Source organism: Eschrichtius robustus, chromosome 7 (assembly GCF_028021215.1).
Source record: "Eschrichtius robustus isolate mEscRob2 chromosome 7, mEscRob2.pri, whole genome shotgun sequence".
Classification (NCBI taxonomy): domain Eukaryota; kingdom Metazoa; phylum Chordata; class Mammalia; order Artiodactyla; family Eschrichtiidae; genus Eschrichtius; species Eschrichtius robustus.
Window position 1 is genome coordinate 128,135,687 of NC_090830.1, and position 19,055 is coordinate 128,154,741.

General features: G+C 36.9%; 1 protein-coding gene across 2 annotated transcripts in view; it reads right to left on the reverse strand.

Annotated features, from left to right (window-relative positions):
• The window catches only part of MCMBP (minichromosome maintenance complex binding protein), a 69,443-nt gene that overhangs the window by 41,759 nt on the left and 8,629 nt on the right, over window positions 1–19,055 (reverse strand). For both annotated transcript variants that reach the window (XM_068548667.1, XM_068548666.1), the window contains exons 2-4: window positions 5,368–5,453; window positions 4,635–4,775; window positions 4,462–4,503 (exon numbers count right to left, since the gene is read on the reverse strand). In XM_068548667.1, coding sequence (XP_068404768.1) covers window positions 4,462–4,503; window positions 4,635–4,775; window positions 5,368–5,453 — 269 coding nt within the window. The remainder of the gene's footprint in view (window positions 1–4,461; window positions 4,504–4,634; window positions 4,776–5,367; window positions 5,454–19,055) is intronic.

The following is a 19,055-nucleotide window of genomic DNA, read 5'->3' on the forward strand; positions in this document are numbered from 1 at the left end:
AATAGGAAAACAAGAAGTAAAGCTGTCACTGTTTGCAGATGACATGATACTATACACAGAGAATCCTAAAGATGTTACCAGAAAAATACTAGAGCTAATCAATAAATCTGGTAGAGTAGCAGGATACTAAATTAATGCACAGAAATCTCTTGCATTCCTATACACTAATGATGAAAAATTTGAAAGAGAAATTAAGGAAACCATCTCATTTACCACTGCAACAAAAAGAATACCTAGGAATAAACCTATCTAAGGAGACAAAAGACCTGTATGCAGAAAACTATAAGACACTGATGAAAGAAATTAAAGATGATACCAACAGATGGAGAGATATACCATGTTCCTGGATTGGAAGAATCAACATTGTGAAAATGACTATACTACCCAAAGCAATCTACACATTCAATGCAATCCCTATCAAACTACCAATGGCATTTTTCACAGAACTTAGAACAAAAAATTGCACAATTTGTATGGAAACACAAAAGACCCCAAATAGCCAAAGCAATCTTGAGAAAAACGGAGCTGGAGAAATCAGGTCTCTCGGGACATCAGACTATACTACAAAGCTACAGTAATCAAGGGTTTCCCTGGTGGCGCAGAGGTTAAGAATCCAACTGCCAATGCAGGGGATACGGGTTCGGGCCTTGGTCCGGGAAGATCCCACATGCCACGGAGCAACTAAGCCCGTGTGCCACAACTACTGAGCCTGCGCTCTATAGCTCCTGAAACACAACTACTGAAGCCCACGTGCCTAGAGCCTGTGCTGTGCAACAAGAGAAGCCACCGCAATGAGAAGCCCGCGCACCAAAACGAAGAGTAGCCCCTGCTAGCTGCAACTAGAGAAAGCCCGCGCACAGTAGCGAAGACCCAACACAGCCAAAAATAAAATAAATTAATTTAAAAAAAAAAAGCTACAGTAATCAAGACAGTATGGTACTGGCACAAAAACAGAAATATAGTTCAATGGAACAGGATAGAAAGTCCAGAGATAAACCCATGCACATACGGTCACCTTATCTTTGATAAAGAAGGCAAGAGTATACAATGGAGGAAAGACTGCCTCTTCAATAAGTGGTGCTGGGAAAACTGGACAGCTACATGTAAAAGAATGAAATGAGAACACTTCCTAACACCATACACAAAAATAAACTCAAAATGAATTAAAGACCTAAATGTAAGGCCAAACACTATAAAACTCTTAGAGGAAAACATGGGCAGAACGCAGACATAAATCACAGCAAGATCCTTTTTGACCCACCTCCTAGAGAAATGGAAATAAAAACAAAAATAAACAAATGGGACCTAATGAAACTTAAAAGCTTTTGCACAGCAAAGGAAACCATAAACAAGATGAAAAGACAACCCTCAGAATGGGAGAAAATATCTGCAAACAAATCAACGGACAAAGGATTAAACTCCAAAATATACAAGCAGCTCATGCAGCTCAATATCAAAAAAACAAATAACCCAATCCAAAAATGGGCAGAAGGCCTGAATAGACATTTCTCCAAAGAAGGTATACAGATTGCCAACAAACACATGAAAAGATGCTCAACATCACTAATCATTAGAAAAATGCAAATCAAAACTACAATGAGGTGTCATCTCACACCTGTCAGAATGGCCATCATCAAAAAATCTACAAACAATAAATGCTGGAGAGGGTGTGGAGAAAAGGGAACCCTCTTGCACTGTTGGTGGGAATGTAAATTGATACAGCCACTATGGAGAACAGTAGGGAGGTTCCTTAAAAAACTAAAAATAGAACTACCATATGACCCAGCAATCCCACTACTGGGCATATACCCTGAGAAAACCATAATTCAAAAAGAGTCATGTACCACAATGTTCACTGCAGCTCTATTTACAATAGCCAGGACAAGGAAGCAACCTAAGTGTCCATTGACAGATGAATGGATAAAGAAGATGTGGCACATATATACAATGGAATATTACTCAGGCATAAAAAGAAACGAAATTGAGTTATCTGTTAGTGAGGTGGATGGACCTAGAGTCTGTCCTACAGAGTGAAGTCAGTCAGAGAGAGAAAAACAAACACCGTATGCTAACACATATATATGGAATCTTAAAAAAAAAAAAAAAAAGGTTCTCATGAACCTAGGTGCAGTACAGGAATAAAGACACAGCTGTAGAGAATGGACTTGAGGACACGGGGAGGGGGAAGGGTAAGCTGGGACGAAGTGAGAGAGTGGCATGGACATATATACACTACCAAATGTAAAACAGATAGCTAGTGGGAAGCAGCTGCATAGCACAGGGCGATCAGCTTGGTGCTCTGCCACCACCTAGAGGGGTGGGATAAGGAGGGTGGGAAGGAGGCTCAAGAGGGAGAAGATATGGGGATATATGTATGCATATAGCTGATTCATTTTTTTATACAGCAGAAACACAACATTGTAAAGCAATTATACTCCAATAAAGATGTTAAAGGAAAAATGAAAAAAAAATTAACTCCCTTTAAATAAACATGTTATTTTATTAAATTTTTTCAAAGACAGCGTTCATGGTAATCCCAGTCTCTCTCATAGAAAGCTATCAGAATTAGCCCATTAAATAGGAATTAAGTGAAATACTCATTACAAGGTAGCTCTGAGGTGAGATTTAAAAGTCAGATACTATTCCTTAGAAAAGGCATATTCTCTATTTCAAATATACTTAGAGGTAAGAGGCAGAGAGGACCCAAGATGTAATATTGAAAAAATTACTTCAACAAACACATATTACTTTTACAGTACCAAAAAAATCCCTTAAAAGTAAATAAAATCTATGTTCTATTTTTTAAGAGAAAAAGAAAGGAAGAAAAGAAAGAAAGAATCCCAGAGATAACAATTGAGCCTGAGATAATATATATAAGCTAAGTTTGTTCTGTGTCTTTCTTTCCAGGGCCAAAGTTCCCTTTTCTTGGTATGGTGCTTTTACTTATGACTCTTTAGCAACATAGTACAAAATACAAACTCTTTGCCTTTGGGAGTGTCACAGATGGACAGTCTCACCTATTTCATTTTCCCATTTCCAGAGGCTGAGATTATTGAGCTATAGAGACACTGCATTATTGTGTACTAGGGGAAAAAAATGTGCATTAATTTATTAGCCTAATATGGCTTAGGGCCCCTCAAACAAGGGATGCAGGAAATCTAAAGTTGATTCATTAGACTTGCACAACGGTGCATGCTATGGGGCATCCTAAAGGAAAAAGACATGGGAGAGCTGGAGGCCATCGTGTGTAAGATTAAACGAATCCATCATTCATGAGTCCGTTGCTCTAAATAAGTATACGAAGTTATCATTTTTTCTTTATAGCAACCTCCCAAATTAGGGCTTTTCTTCCATACAGATCAGCCCGCTGGGCTAAAACATTTATTCAACAGGAACAATTTCTACTGTGAATTAACAGGCTGGGATTAGGGTTTATAAATCAACCTCTTGAGGTTTGGGTAAGCAGGAGTCAGACCCCCAGAATGTAAAAAGCCCTAAATAACCTGATTAAACTAAGATTCTGGACTGCAAAGCAGAAATCTAATAGATCCAGAATGGAGGTAACTACTGAGGCTCACCTTTCTACTGGGGTCGTGCCTCAGCACGTGCCTGGTCAATCCCCACCTGTGATACTTGTTTTCTCTCTAACAATTGAAAATTACCACCTGTGTTTCAATAGAACCACATGAAAAACACACAAAAAGCAAAATATGAGAGATATTTTTAGTTAATATATTTTGACATGCTGATAATCTTCTTCTACTATTAAACCAGAAGTAAATTTTAAACTTTCCCCAGTTACAATGCCAGGCATGTTGAACAGGTGTCTGAATGAAATTAAGTTTAATTCTGCATGTTGTTCTTCTACTATCAGAAAAGCAATATCAAAGAAAATGCAGATATACTGTGGTTCCTCTTAATTGCTTTTCTAGTAAGTTTCTATCCAAAACTACCCCTTTTACAACTGTAATTATATCCAGGATTCTGTCTTCTTCCCTTTCCCATTACTGATATGTAAGAGAGTTTCTATTACTTCCTTTTATCAAAGAAAGCTTAAGTTTACTTTTTTCCTCCCAGGAAAAGAGGGCAGGATTTAATCAAATTTAATTAAGCACGTGTAAAGCCCTAAATTAATCTTCTTTCATTTTTCTTCTACTTGTCATTTTAAAAGAACTTATCATAACCTGTAATTTTAAAAAGCAAGTATATAGATATTAGGAAAAGAAAGGAATTTTATCATTTACAATATTCCACCTTCTAAGAGATTTTTAGAAGATCAAAAAAAATCATATCAGAGAAACTCAAGTAAAAGGCAAATAAAGAAAACATTTCACATGACTTCTTAGAACTAACTTATACACAAGATAAATAAATTTATGACCAACCAAAGAAAGTAATACATTCCCTGATTCGGAAAAAATTCTCATTAAAACGTTTTTTATATATTTTAAGTATACATACCCCACACTCTGCTACATCTCTATATTTTCCAAAATGAAGAACCTATGACCCAAAGCAAAAAAATAACAGTATTATATCAATCTATCAGAATCAAAATTACCATAAACAACACAAGGACAAAATTAATACTACTAATTGTAAACAGTAAGTTTCATGAAAAAAGCAATACATACACGTGCTTTTGTGTTTCGGTTAACAGTTTCGTAAACTCCCATGTAAAATTCAGGGTCAAACATATCCTGAATCATGCAGCGAAACTTCACAAAACTGTTAGGTTTCAAATAATGAAGGGGAACTTCATTCAATGACGGTACCTTTAACAAAAACAATCAAGTCAAAATATTCTGTGTATAAAACATTAAGCGCATATACATAGACATATATATCCAGACTCAAACCGCAATTCCCACACACACACAAGATCAAGGGAGCCAAATGATCTCAATGGTTAATACAACACAATTGCTAAACAAAAGTACTTGCTGTGTTCTTGCAAGTTTGTATGATGACATTTGACTATAATGTAAAAGGATGCTTTTCCTTCATAACACTTTCCAATTAGTAGAAAGGCATTTGCTTTGTTGAGCTCTTCTCTTAAAACTCGTACATGCCAATTCTTTTAAAATGAAGGCAATAAAACAAAAGATAATCGAAGCTACCCATTTTTTTCATGGTCAATTACTGCCACCTAGAGGCGCCAATATAGAAGCACTTATTTGCTTGAATTTAAGTTTAAGTTGCAAGAGACCAAAGCCTTTTAATACATATGCACTTAAAGCAGAGGGCAGTGCACATTAATTTATATATATTTAAACTCTGTATGGATTACTGCTCTGCTGTGAGAAACTGCAAGTCTGCCCAACCCTCGCCACCCACCCCCTCCCCCCCCAATAGCAATGAGCTCACCCATTTAGGAGCATTATTTTCCTTCAGCTTTTCCTTAAAATACTCAATTACTTTCTTCTCCCAGCCAGGATTAACTCCATTTTGAGCTGAAAGAAAAATATACTGTTCAAAGCTGAAGGTACAATCTATAATAATAGACTATGTTCACACATTAGTTTAGTGTGCGCCTTATTGGAAGCACTGAACAAGACACCAGAAGCTGCCTTGTTGGGGGGTTGGATATTACAATCAGGGCGAGGCTGACCCCCTGCAGGCTCTCAGGAGCTAACAATCTCCTGAGAACACCCACAGAATGAGATACGAGGCTCCCTAGACAAAGCAGAACAGGAACCATCATTTGAAAAGCACACTGATCTTTGAAAACATTTTTATACAGATTTTAAAAAATTTTTACAATTACCCTGAAATGAAGAGCAGAGAATGGTGGTGGGGTTTTTTTAAGTTTTTATTTGGGAATAATTTCAAACTTTCAAAAAGTCACAGTGAAAAATATGTCACAATGATAATTACAAAGAACACCTGTAACCTTGCCCCATTTACTTTATTTGCTTGCTCTCCCTCTCTCCCACATATTTTTCTGACTCACCTGAGATTACATTACACACATCATTTATTTTTACCTTTAAATAGTTCAATGTGTTTCCTAAGAATAAGGAGATTATCTTATATAACCACAGTACTTGTTATCAATCTCAGGAAATTCAAAATAGATACAATACTTTTTATCTAATCTACCATCCATATTCCAACTTGTCATTTGACCCAACACTATCCTTTATTGCACTTTTTCCACTTCAGTACAGGACCCAGTCTAGAATCACATACTGCTTTTAGCTATCGTGTTTTTTTAATCTCCTTTATTCTGGAACAGTTCCTCAATCTTTATCTTTTATGACATTGACACTGCAGAATACAAACCCTTTATAAAAAAATAGAAATCTCCTCACTGGGTCTGTCTGACGTTTCCTTATGAGTAGATTGCAGTTCCGTGTTACCAGTCAGAGTGCTACATAAGGATGCTGTGCCCTTGTAGGTACATCATTTACAGACAAGATGTCCATCTTCCCCTCATCGATGATGTTAATTTTCATCACCCAAAGTGACAGCCAATTCCTCCACTGTAGTTACTTTCTTCCCCATACAACTAATAAGCAATCTACAGGAGATACCTCAGATAATTTTCATGAAACTTGCCCTGCTCCCAAGACTCAGCATCCATTTTATGCTTCTTGCAATGATGACTGCAAAATCAGAGAAAGGTGTTTTTAATGTCATGTTAAAGAAAACCAGACTTTGAAAAATTATGGAAATTGGTCAAGACCAAAGAGTGAATCATCAACAGAATTAGGAATATATGTTTTCATGAACTAGAACTACCTAACCATAGCTGGTCAGTACTTCCACCATCACACAGGTACCATACTCATCACACAGGTGCTATGGAGATGTGGCGTAAAGGAATTTTGTCTATATCTGTTATGGAGCTGATTCTGTTAGAAATACTCATAAAATCCTGCTAACACCAAGCTGCAGCAGAGATTCCAAATGCTTTCACTTAACTGAGCAAAGGACGGTTCTTAAAAAGAACTCGTGGAGATGAAAAACGAGGAAGTGATTCTGATGTGCAATGAGGATTAAATCTACTAGTAGTAAACTAGTCCTCAAAGCTTGGTTCCCAGACTAGCAGCATTAGCACCACCTGAGTGGTTGTTAGAAAGGCAAATTCTTCAGCCCATCCCAGACCTACTGAATCAGAAACTCTGGAGGTGAAGCCTAGCGATTCATGTTTTAAAATACCCTCGAGGTGATTCTGATGCACACTGACATTTGAGAACCACTGCTCTACTAGACACATGCCAATAAATGATTACTGAATTGGACGGCGGGGGGAGGGGACCAAAATGGGTATTTTTGCTTCTAGTCCAAATGGATGTTTAAAGAAAAGACCTCCATGCAGCCATGACTGCGAACACCACTATGCTGACGACGTTTGTGTAAGAAACCACATCACAGGTGATGAAGCTACATCAAAGAGTGATTGGGAAGCAGTAAGTTACTCCTAAGTAACTTACATGTACACAAAATGTTCTTAAGTAAAGGCCAGCTTACAAATATCTGGTACTGCTGGACAATTAAAGGACTGCAATAGATAATTCCAAAATTATCAAGAGTACAATAACTATCCATTATTTGTTAAGCCTACTGTGTGCCCAGCACTCTGCCAGGTGCTATCAGGATACTTAGAATTGAAGGAACTTAGAGCTAAGATAAGCTATGGATAGAATAACAGGCAAAAGCAAAGAAGAGAAACTAACGTAGGTCCAAAAAACCTCAGTGAGGGCTTCTGAAAGAGGTGTTTGAGCCAGGCCTGGGAAGAAGGGTAGAACTGAAACATGTTGACGTATGAGGGATGGGCATATTCCAGACGTAGAGCACTCTGGGGGAAGAAAGAGTAACGGTAGACCAAGGACAAGGATGGACACTACCAGAAATTCAAACACATGGAGCACTAAGTGCCTGGAAAAGAATAAAGCTACTGAACAAAAGGAAGATGAGGCCAAACACATCACAGAGTTTTCAATGCCAGGCTACAGATCTGCTCTCTATTCACAAACAATTCACCTTTACATTTCCAGGGTCTAGCAAGGGCCTGGGACATAGCTATCGGAGTTAGAGAAATAAACATTAAATAAGTACAATGTAGAGAAAATAGGTTGTTTCGCAAGACTAGCATCCATTTCCCCTTTTCCTAGTGACAGTGCCTCTTTTTGAGGGAGGAACCACAGCACCGTCACTCCCAGCCCAAGGGTGGACCTGACCTAGACCTCACAGTGGTTCTGATGATCAGTTTAGGGATGCATCAATCAAGGACAATCCTGGGAATAAGGCTTAGTAGCTGGGTTCAACATTATAGGTTATAATCCCGCAGCTGCATGTGGCCACAGTGACCAAGGTTTGTCTGAAAACTAAGCCATCCCAGAGGAAAGTGGAGTAAAAAGGCTGATTTCTGTAGACACGGTTTGAAGTATTTGGCTGTAGTTGAGTCTGACGTTAACCCTCTCAGGAACCGTTACCTGAGACAACGTATTCGTCTTCTCTGGTTTAAGTAGAATCGAGTTGGGCCATTTGCAACCAAGAGACCTGCTGAGCACACACATATCACTCTATTATATTTCCCATGAATTCCTGGCCATCTGAATGTGAGCACCACTGCACTCAATCCTGCCCTAGTTTAAGCGGTCAGGGGAACTGAGGAACAAAAAATATATACGCTTTCACACTCTCAGCAACAGCGTATGAGGGTTCTAGGTATTCTACCTCACCAACACTTGGTCTTGTCAATCTTTTTAATCCTAGTCATTGTGCTGGGTATGCAGTAATATTTCACTGCGGTTTGAATACGCATTTCCCTAAGGACTAGTGATGTACACCTTTTCATATGTTTATTGACCATTCTAATAATCCTTTTGTGAGGTGCCTGCTTATAAATTTTGTCCATCTTTTAAAAAAATGATTTTGTTAGGAATTCCCTGGCAGTCCAGTGGTTGGGACCCCACGCTCTCACTGCCAATGCCCAGGGTTCACTCCCTGGTTGGGGAACTAAAATCCCACAATCCACGCAGCACGGCCCAAAAAAAAAAAAAGATTTTGTTGTGGCATCAATGATTTGTACAAATTTTGTGTATTCTGGATGCAAGTCTTTTGTCAGATATATGTAGGGCAAGTATTTTCTCCTAATCTGTAGCTTGCTTTTTGACATTCTGAATGGTGTCTTTTGATGGGAAGTTTTCAATTTTGACAAAGTCCAACTTTTCAATTTTTTCTTTTATGGTTACTGACCCCAAGGTCATGAAGATATTCTCCTGTTTTTCACTTTTCACATTTAAGCCTGTAATCCATATCAAATTAATGTTTTTGATTATAGTGTGACATAGACATCAAGGCTCATTTTTTTCCAAAAAGATATCCATTTGTTCCAGCATTATTTAATTAAACAACTTTCTAGCAGTAAATTGCTTTGGCAAACAGAGTAACAATTAACTGTCATACATCTACCAAAGAAAAAATATGCAAAAAATAACCACTCACTAAACATATGCCACAAACCCATGGTCAAAAACAGGAACTTCACTCATACACTGCCAATCTTTCCTGCTATAGAATTAGCAAACTATCATAGTTCCAAGTCCATCAGTGATGAGAAATAGATGTTGTGACTGGGGGAAAGTCTCCTGGTTGGTCCTCAGCAGCAATAAATGATAGTTTTTTTTAAATAAATAAATAAACAAATAAATAAATTGCTTTGGCACTACTGTCAAACTCAACTCATTGTATTTACGTTAATGTATTTCTAGATTTTCTGTTATGTTACACTGATCTAGTTGTCTATCCTTATGCCAATACCATATTGTTTTAATCACTATAGCTTGATAGTTAGTCCTAAAATCAGGTAGTTATGTTCTTCATCTTTGTCTTCAAGTCTGTCTTGATTATTCTAGATCCTCAAGTTTTCTAAATAATTTTGAGGAACAACTTGTCGACTTTTATGTAAAGTCTGCTGAAATTTTGATTAGGTTTATATTGCATAGTATAGATTTGAGGAGAACTGACATCTTAACAATATCGAGTCTTCCAAGCTATGAACTCTCCCATGGGAGAGAGCATAAGGAAACCTATGCATAAATTCCAAGAGACTCCATCTGTCTTTTCCCCTTATGATCCGGCTGTGTATCCTTACCATGCTGCTTTAATAAATCTTAGCCAGGAGTACAACTACATACTGAGTCATATATGTCATTTTAGTGAATCTCCAAACATAGGGGTGGTTTTGGAACCCCCAACACATAAGCGTATCAATAGTTCATTTCTTTTTATTGCTGAGTAATATTCCACTGTTTAGCTGAACTACAATTTGTTTCTCCATTCACCCATTGAAGGACATTTAGATTGTCTCCAACTTTTGATGACTATAAATAAAACCATTATAAACACTTGTATGCAAGTTTTTGTGTGAACATAAGCTTTCATTTCTCTAGGGTAAAAACCTAAGAATGCGACAGCTAGGTATATATATATATATATGTATATGTGTATGTATACACATATACATATATATATATTATATACGACTAACATTTTAAGATTCTGCCTATTTCCCAGAGTGGCTATACCATTTTTCATTCTCACCAGCAAGGTATAAGAGACTCAGCTGTTTGCATTCTTACCACTACCTGGTATTGTCAAATTTTTAAAAAAATTTTTAAAATTTTAGCTCTACCAGTAGTTGTGATATCCCATTATGCTTTAAATTGGCATTTCCCTAGTGACTAATGATACTGAATTCTTTTCATGTGGTTATTTGCCATCCTTATATCCTCTCTGGTGAAGTGTCCATTCAAATCTATTTAAATCTTTTGCCCCTTTTTAAAATGGCTTAATAATCATTACATTTTCCTTATATATTCTAGATATGTCCTTTATCTGATATATGATTTTCAGGTATATTCTCTCAGCCTTTCATTTGCCTAACAATGCTTTTGCAAAATGAAAGTTTTTAATTTTGATGATACCCAATTTGTCAAATTTTTGTTTTTATGCATTATGTCTTTGGAATTATGTCTAAGAACTCATAGCCAAACCCTGGGTCATGAAGATCTTCTCTTTATTTCTAAAAGCTTAACAGTTTAAGGTTTTATACTTAGATCTATGACCCATTTTGAGTTTGTTTTTGTATAAGGCATGAGATTTCGGTTGCAAGTAATAGTTCTGCATTTAAATGTCTAATTGTTCCAATATCTTAGTTGAAAATAATCATATTTTTCCATTGAATTGGCTTTTGTATACTTGTCAAAAGACAATTAGGGCAACAAGAATGTGCCTTAAAAACATGCTAAGTGAAATAATACAGACAAAAAATACAAATACTGTATCCACTTATATGAAGTACCTAGAATAAGCAAATGCATAGAGACAAAAAGTAAAACTGAGGTTCCAGGTGGGCAATGGAGGGAGAGTGGACCTGAAAGGAGGGAACTCCATTTTATCTTGAGTGAGTCTGGATAGTAGGTGGCTGTGGTAGATAGAATAATGACCCCCCCGCAAAGATGTCCACATTCTAATCCCCAGAACCTGTGAATATATTATGTTACATGACAAAAGGGAATTTAGGCAGAGCTGACCTTAAAACAGGGAGATTACCTGGGGGGATCCAAGGTAATTACAAGGGTCCTTAAAAGTGGTAGAAGGCAGAAGAGGAAGTCTGAGTAAGAAGATGTGAGAAGAACTTGACCAGCTGTTGCTGGCTTTGAAGATGGAGGGGGGCCACAACCCAAGAAATGTTGGCAAACTCTAGAAGCTGGAAAAAAGACAAGGAAGTAGATTCTCCCCTAGTGCCTCCAAAAAGGAATGCAGTCCTGCTGACAACTTGATCTTATCCCAGTGAGACCCAAATCAGACTTCTGGCCTCCAGAACTGTAAGATAATAAATTTATGTAACAAACGCTGGAGAGGGTGTGGAGAAAAGGGAACCCTCCTACACTGCTGGTGAGAATGAAAGTTGATGCAGCCACTATGGAAAACAGTATGGAGGTTCCTCAAAAAACTAAAAATAGAGTTACCATATGATCCAGCAACCCCAGTCCTGGGCATATATATGGACAAAACTATAATTCAAAAAGATACATGAACCCCTATATTCACAGCAGCACTATTCACAATAGCCAAGAAATGGAATCAACCTAAATGTCCATCAACAGATGAATGGATAAAGAAGATGTGGTACATACATACAATGAAAACTACTTGACTATAAAAAAAGAATGAAGTAATGCCATTTGCAGCAACATGGATGGACCTAGAGATTATCATACTAAGTGAAGTAAGACAGAGAAAGACAACTACCATATGACATCACTTACATGTGAAATCTAAAATATGACACAAATGAACTTACCTACAAAACAGAAACAGACTCATAAGAGACCAGACTTGTGGTTGCCAAGGTGGAGGGGGGTGGAGGAGGGATGGATTGGGAGTTTGGGATTAGCAGATGCAAAACAGTATACATAGAATGGATAAACAACAAGGTCCTACTGTATAGCACAGAGAACTATATTCAATATCTTGTGTAAACCATAATGGAAAAAAATATAAAACAGAATGTATATATATATATGTCTATATATATATATCTATATCTGAATCACTTTGCTATACAGCAGAAATTAACACAACATTGTAAATCAACTCTACTGTAATAAAAATATAAATTTATGGGTTTTTTTGTTTTTTTTTTTAATTTTTGGCTGTGTTGGGTCTTCGTTTCTGTGCGAGGGCTTTCTCTAGTTGCAGCAAGCGGGGGCCACTCTTCATCGTGGCGCGCAGGCCTCTCACTATTGCGGCCTCTCTTGTTGCGGAGCACACGCTCCAGATGCGCAGGCTCAGTAGTTGTGGCTCACGGGCCTAGGTGCTCCGCGGCATGTGGGATCTTCCCGGACCAGGGCTCAAACCCGTGTCCCCTGCATTGGCAGGCAGATTCTCAACCGCTGCGCCACCAGGGAAGCCCCACATTTATGTTGTTTTAAGCAACTAAATTTGTGGTAGTTTGTTACAAAAGAAATAAGAAATTAATAGGGTGTTTTTTAAGGAATTGGTCGATGTCATCCAAGTCGTTCAATTTATATCCATAAAGCTGTTTGTATTATTCTTTTCATGTCTGTATTATTCTTTCACATGTCTCTAACGGTATCTCCCATTTCGTTCCTGATGTCAGTAATCTTTGTCTTTTTTTTTCTTTGCCAGTCTGAAGATGCATATGAATTTTATTGATCTTTTTGGGTAAAAAAACAACAAAACACCCAACGAGCTTTGGGTTTCATTGATTTTTTCTTCTGTTTTCAACTTCATTCATTTCTGCTCTATATTATTTCCTTTGTTCTGTATGATTTGGGTTTATTTTGCTCTTCTTTTCTAGTTTCGTAAAGTATAAAGCTTAAATTATTGGTTTGAGACCTTTCTTCTCTTCTAATAAATGCCCTTAAAGTCTCTCAGTACATCTTTGGCTTATCTCACAAATTTTGATATGTTGTGTTGTCATTTTCCTTTAGTTCAAAATATTTTAAAATTTCCCTTGTGACTTCTTTTTGATCCACAAATTGTTCAGAATGTTATCTTCACAAGTCTGAATTTCTTGTTATCTGTTACTGATTTCTATTCTAATTATATTATGGTCAGAGAACATACTTTGATGATTCCAATTCTCTTAGGTTTGTTAAATATTTGTTTTATGACTTAGGATGTGGTTTACCTTGGTGAATGAATGTTCCATGTGCACTTGAAAAGAATGTGTATTCTGCTGTTGTTAAGTAGAGGGTTCTACAATAGTGAGATCTATTTGACTGATGGTGTTCTATATCCTCACTGCTTTTCTCTCCACTAGTTCTGGTACAGTTCTGAGAAGAGTAGTAGCATGTCCGACTATAATTGCAGACTTGTCTACTTCTCCTTTTAGTTCTGTCAGTTTCTGCTTGTATTTTGAAACTCTTGCTAGGTGCCTTTACATTTAGGTCTTCTTGGTGAATTGACTATTTTATCATTATGTAATGCGCCTCTTATTCTCTTCTCACACAACCTTTCCTAAAAATAATTTAAAATTTAAAAAGACTCCAATAAAGAGGTAGGCACAGGATCCAAGAAACAACAGAATTCATGAACGCAATGGAAAAAAAAAATCCCAGTATGAAAACTAAGCAATAAACCTAAAAAGCAACTGACACAAATTAAAAGAGTGATTCAACAGGCTCATTAAAGAACATCCACGAAAAGATAACAGTCTGGAGTAAAAAAATGATGTGAATGAAATGCCGGGAGAACTTAGTGAAAATGATGTCAAAATTCTCTTCAATGGGGAGAAAATGCAATAATACAAACAAATATAAGTAAATTAAATTTTAACACACTGCTGCTTAAGAAAATAAGATACATACATACCTGACAACATAGCCTCAAAAATACAAAAAGCAACAACTTTCAAAACTAAAGAGAAAAAAAATAAAACAGCAATCACAATTACAGACTTTTCCACAGCTCTCTCAGAAACATAAATTAAGCACAAAACACAAAAACAAATAATATAGCAAATATGAATAAGATAATTAGCAAGTTCTCTAATAAATATATAAATATCCAAACAGAGAATGTATTTTTTAAGTACACAGGACATTCACAATAAGTTCTATGTACTAGCCACAAAGGAAACCTCGATATGAAACATACAATATGTTTTCTGACCAAAATGTGACAAGATAAGAATGCAATAGCAAAAGGAAAGCTTAAAACAACTGCATCCTCATGTCCTTGATGATTTAAGAAAAAACAAATAAACTTATACTATTAAAAAATCCTTAGTTTAGAAAGGAATATGGAGTGATAATTATGAAATACTCTTGGATGACAAAGAAAGCTGTACAGGTTAATATCTGTGGCTACTAAAGTGGTGTTTAGGAAGAAAGTTACAGATTTTAACACATTTATCAAATACCAAGAGAGAATGGAAATAGATGAGTTTATTAGCATTCAAGTTAAGAAGCTAAAAAAAGAGCAATAGGGACTTCCCTGGTGGCACAGTGGTTAAGAATCCACCTGCCAATTCAGGGGACACGGGTTTGAGCCCTGGTCCGCGAAGATCCAACATGCCGCGGAGCAACTAAGCCCGTGCGCCACAACTACTGAGTCTGTGCTCTAGAGCCCGTGAGCCACAACTACTGAGCCCACATGCCACAACTACGGAGGCCCGCGCGCCTAGAGCCCGCGCTCCACGACAAGAGAAGCCACTGCAATGAGAAGCCTGTGCACCACAACAAAGAGCAGCCCCTGCTCGCCGCAACTAGAGAAAGCCCGCGCGCAGCAACAAAGACCCAATGCAGCCAAAAAATAAATTAATTTAAAAGAAAAAAAAATTTTAATTAAAAAAAAAAGAGCAATAGAACAAACCAAAGAGTAAGAAAGGAAATAAAGCTAAGGGCAGACATCAATGGAATGGAGAACCAAAACACCAATACAAATGATTAATATTAAGACAGACAAATTTTCTGGCACGCCTGTACAGGAGAAAAAGATAAAAAGAAAGAAAGAATAAAATATACAAATAAATAAAAACAACAGGATACAAATAAGACACAAAACTAAAAGAAAAAATTACAAAACTTTAAAAGGAGAAATGCTATAGATAAATACTAAAAACTATGTACAATATCATGAACTATGAACTAATAATTTTGAAAATTCAGATAAAATGGACAAATTTCTGAAAAAATGTAAGTTGCCAAAATTGGCACAAGATTAGAAGACTGAGTTCTTATTTTTATCACAATTTGGTCAAAAAAAACATTGTAGGTCCAATATCAATGAGAGAAACAAAAGAAACAGTAGCTAATCTTTCCTCCCAATCCCATGAAGTTCCAACTCCAGAAAATTCTGCAAAGTTTCAGGACAACTTCACAAAAGATAAAGAAGCAAAAACTCCTATAGAAACTATTAACTTCTGAATCCAATGGAATATATATTTAAAAAATCATGTTCAAGCAGTACTTTTATCCCAATAATGCAAAACAGTTCGTTATTAGAAAATCTATTAGTGTAATCTGCCACACTAAAAGATTAAAGAAAAAAAAAATGATCTTCTTGGGGGATACAGAACCAAGCATTTGATGAAGTCCAAGACCTATTTTATTATGAAAAGCTGTAAATTATGGCTTGATATTAAACCTTGGGGTTTAAGAGAAATGATTTGACCTTGTTCTTAAAAGACTATTCTTAAACCAAAATAATGACAAGATTGTACTTCCTTCCCTACTGGTCCAAACACCCTAGTAAGTCCTACAGGGAAAACAACTATACAGTCATAAATTGTAAATGTTATTCACTGATTTTTTAAAAATTGAACTATAGTTATGTACAATATTGTATAAGTTTCAGGTGCACAACATAGTCATTCACAATTTTTAAAGGTTATACTCCATGTAGTTATTATAAAGTATTGGCTGTGCTGTACAATATATCCTTGTAGCTTACTTATTTTATACATGGTAGTTTGTACCTCTTAATCTCCTACCTCTATCTTGCCACTCCTTCCTTCCTCCTCCCCACTGGTAACCACTAGTTTGCTCTCTATATCCATGTATTTCTTTTTGGTTATATTCAGTAGTTCATTTACTCACTGATTTTTAACCCTTCTAACATGATCAGACAAAGCACAAATTATAGTCACAGATAGAATATAAATATTATAAAGTTTGGTAATAAACAATGACTGACACAAATTGGGTAGAAGCAATGGAGGGCAGTAAAGAGACACTAATTTCCTCAGTGAAAGACTTGAATTAGTATCTAAAATTGTTGGAGGAAAAAAGAACATGCCTTTAAATCTAAAAGGAAAGCAACAGAAGAATTAAAAATAGTGTAAGTGAGAAACCAGAAGCTTTTCCACTAAGAACGGGAACAAGGTAAGGATGCCCCCTCTCTCACCACTCCTTTTCAACATGGTACTGGAGTCTTAGCTAATGCAGTAAGACAAGGAAGGGAAATAAAGGTATATGGATAGGAAAAAATAATAATAAAACTCTCTGTTTGCAGATAACATGATTTTCCATGTAGAATACCCAAAAGAATCAACAAAAAACCCTCCTGGCACTAATAAGCTATTAAAACAAGGTTACAGAATGCAAGGCTAACATACAAAAGTCAATCACTTTTCCTATGTACTCCCAGTGAACAAGTAGAATTTGAAATTAAAAACATAGTATCATTTGCAGTAGCATTCCCCAAAATTAAGTTCTTGGGTATAAATCTAACAAAATATGTATAAGATCTATAGGAGGAAAGCTACAAAACTCGAAAGAAATCAAAGAAAAACTCAATAAATGGAGAGATAGTCCATGTTCATGGAGAGGAAGACTCAATATTTTCAAGATGTTGGTTTTCCCAACTTCATCTATACATTCAATGCAATTCCAATCAAATCCCAACAAGTTATTTTGTGCATACTGACAAACTGAATCTAAAGCTATAGAGAGGCAAGAGACCCAGAATGGCCAGCAATAGTGAGGAAAAACAAAGAACAAAGTTGGAGAACAAAGAACCTTTAAAACTCAATGATAAGAAAATGAACCCAATTAAAAACTGCGCCAAAGACCTGAACAGACACCTCACCACAGAATGTATACATTGTGACCACCTAGAGGGGTGGAATAGGGAGGGTGGGAGGGAGACGCAAGAGGGAGGAGATATGGGGATATATGTATATGTATAGCTGATTCACTCTGTTATAAAGCAGGAACTAACACACCATTGTCAAGCAATTATACTCCAATAAAGATATTAAAAAGGGCTTCCCTGGTGGCGCAGTGGTTGAGAATCCGCCTGCCAATGCAGGGGACACGGGTTCGAGCCCTCGTCTGGGAAGATCCCACATGCCGCGGAGCAACTAAGCCCATGCACCACAACTACTGAGCCTGCGCATCTGGAGCCTGTGCTCCGCAACGAGAGGCCGCGATTTTGAAAGGCCCGCGCACCGCGATGAAGAGTGGCCCCCACTTGCCGCAACTAGAGAAAGCCCTCGCACAGAAACGAAGACCCAACACAGCCAAAAATAAATAAATAAATAATTTTTTTAAAAAGATATTAAAAAAAAAGTATACAGGTGGCAAATAAGCAAAAGATGCAACACATTATATGTCATTAGGGTAATGCAAATTAAAGCAACAATGAGCTACCTCTACACTCCAAAATCCAGAATACTAACAAATGCTGGAGAGGATGTGGAACAAGAGGAACTCTCATTCATTGCTGGAGGGAATGCAAAATAGTACAGCAACTCTGGAAGACAGTTTGGCAGTTTCATATAAAACTAAACATACTCTACCCATACCAATGGCACTCCATGGTACTTACCCAAAGGAGCTGAAAACTTATGTCCACAAAAAACCTATACACAAATGTTTATAGCAGTTTTTATTTGTAACTGCCAAAACTTAGAAGCAACTAAGGTGTCCTCCACTAGGTGAATGGATAAGTAAATTGTGGTATACCCAGACAATGGAATGTAGTGCCAAAAAGAAATGCACTTATCAAACTAGGAAAACACATGGAGGAAACTTAAATGCATATCACAAGTGAATGGAGCCGATCTGAAAAAGCTACATAGTATATGATTCCAACTATATAACATTCTGGAAAAGGCAAAAAAAAGCTATGGAGACAGTAAAAAACAGATCAGTGGTTGCCAGGGGTTAGAGGGGAGAGGAGGATTAACAGGCAGAGCGCAGAGGATTTTTAGGGCACGGAAACTATCCTGTATGATGCTATGATGAATGTATGTATGTACATATTATTATACATTTGTCCAAAGCGACAGAATATACACCACCAACAATGAACCATAATGTAAACTATGGACTTCGGGTGATAATGATGTGTCAGTGTAGGTTCACCAATTATAACAAATGTACCACCCTGGTAGTAGATGTTGATAACAGGGGGGAGGCTATGCATGTGTGGGGCAGGAGGTATTTGGGAAATCTCTACGTCTTCTGCTCAATTTTGTGGTGAACCTAAAACAGCTCTAAAGAAGTCTTCAAAAACGAGGATGGGGGGAAAAGTACACATTGAGACTCAAATGGAAGTAAAATATA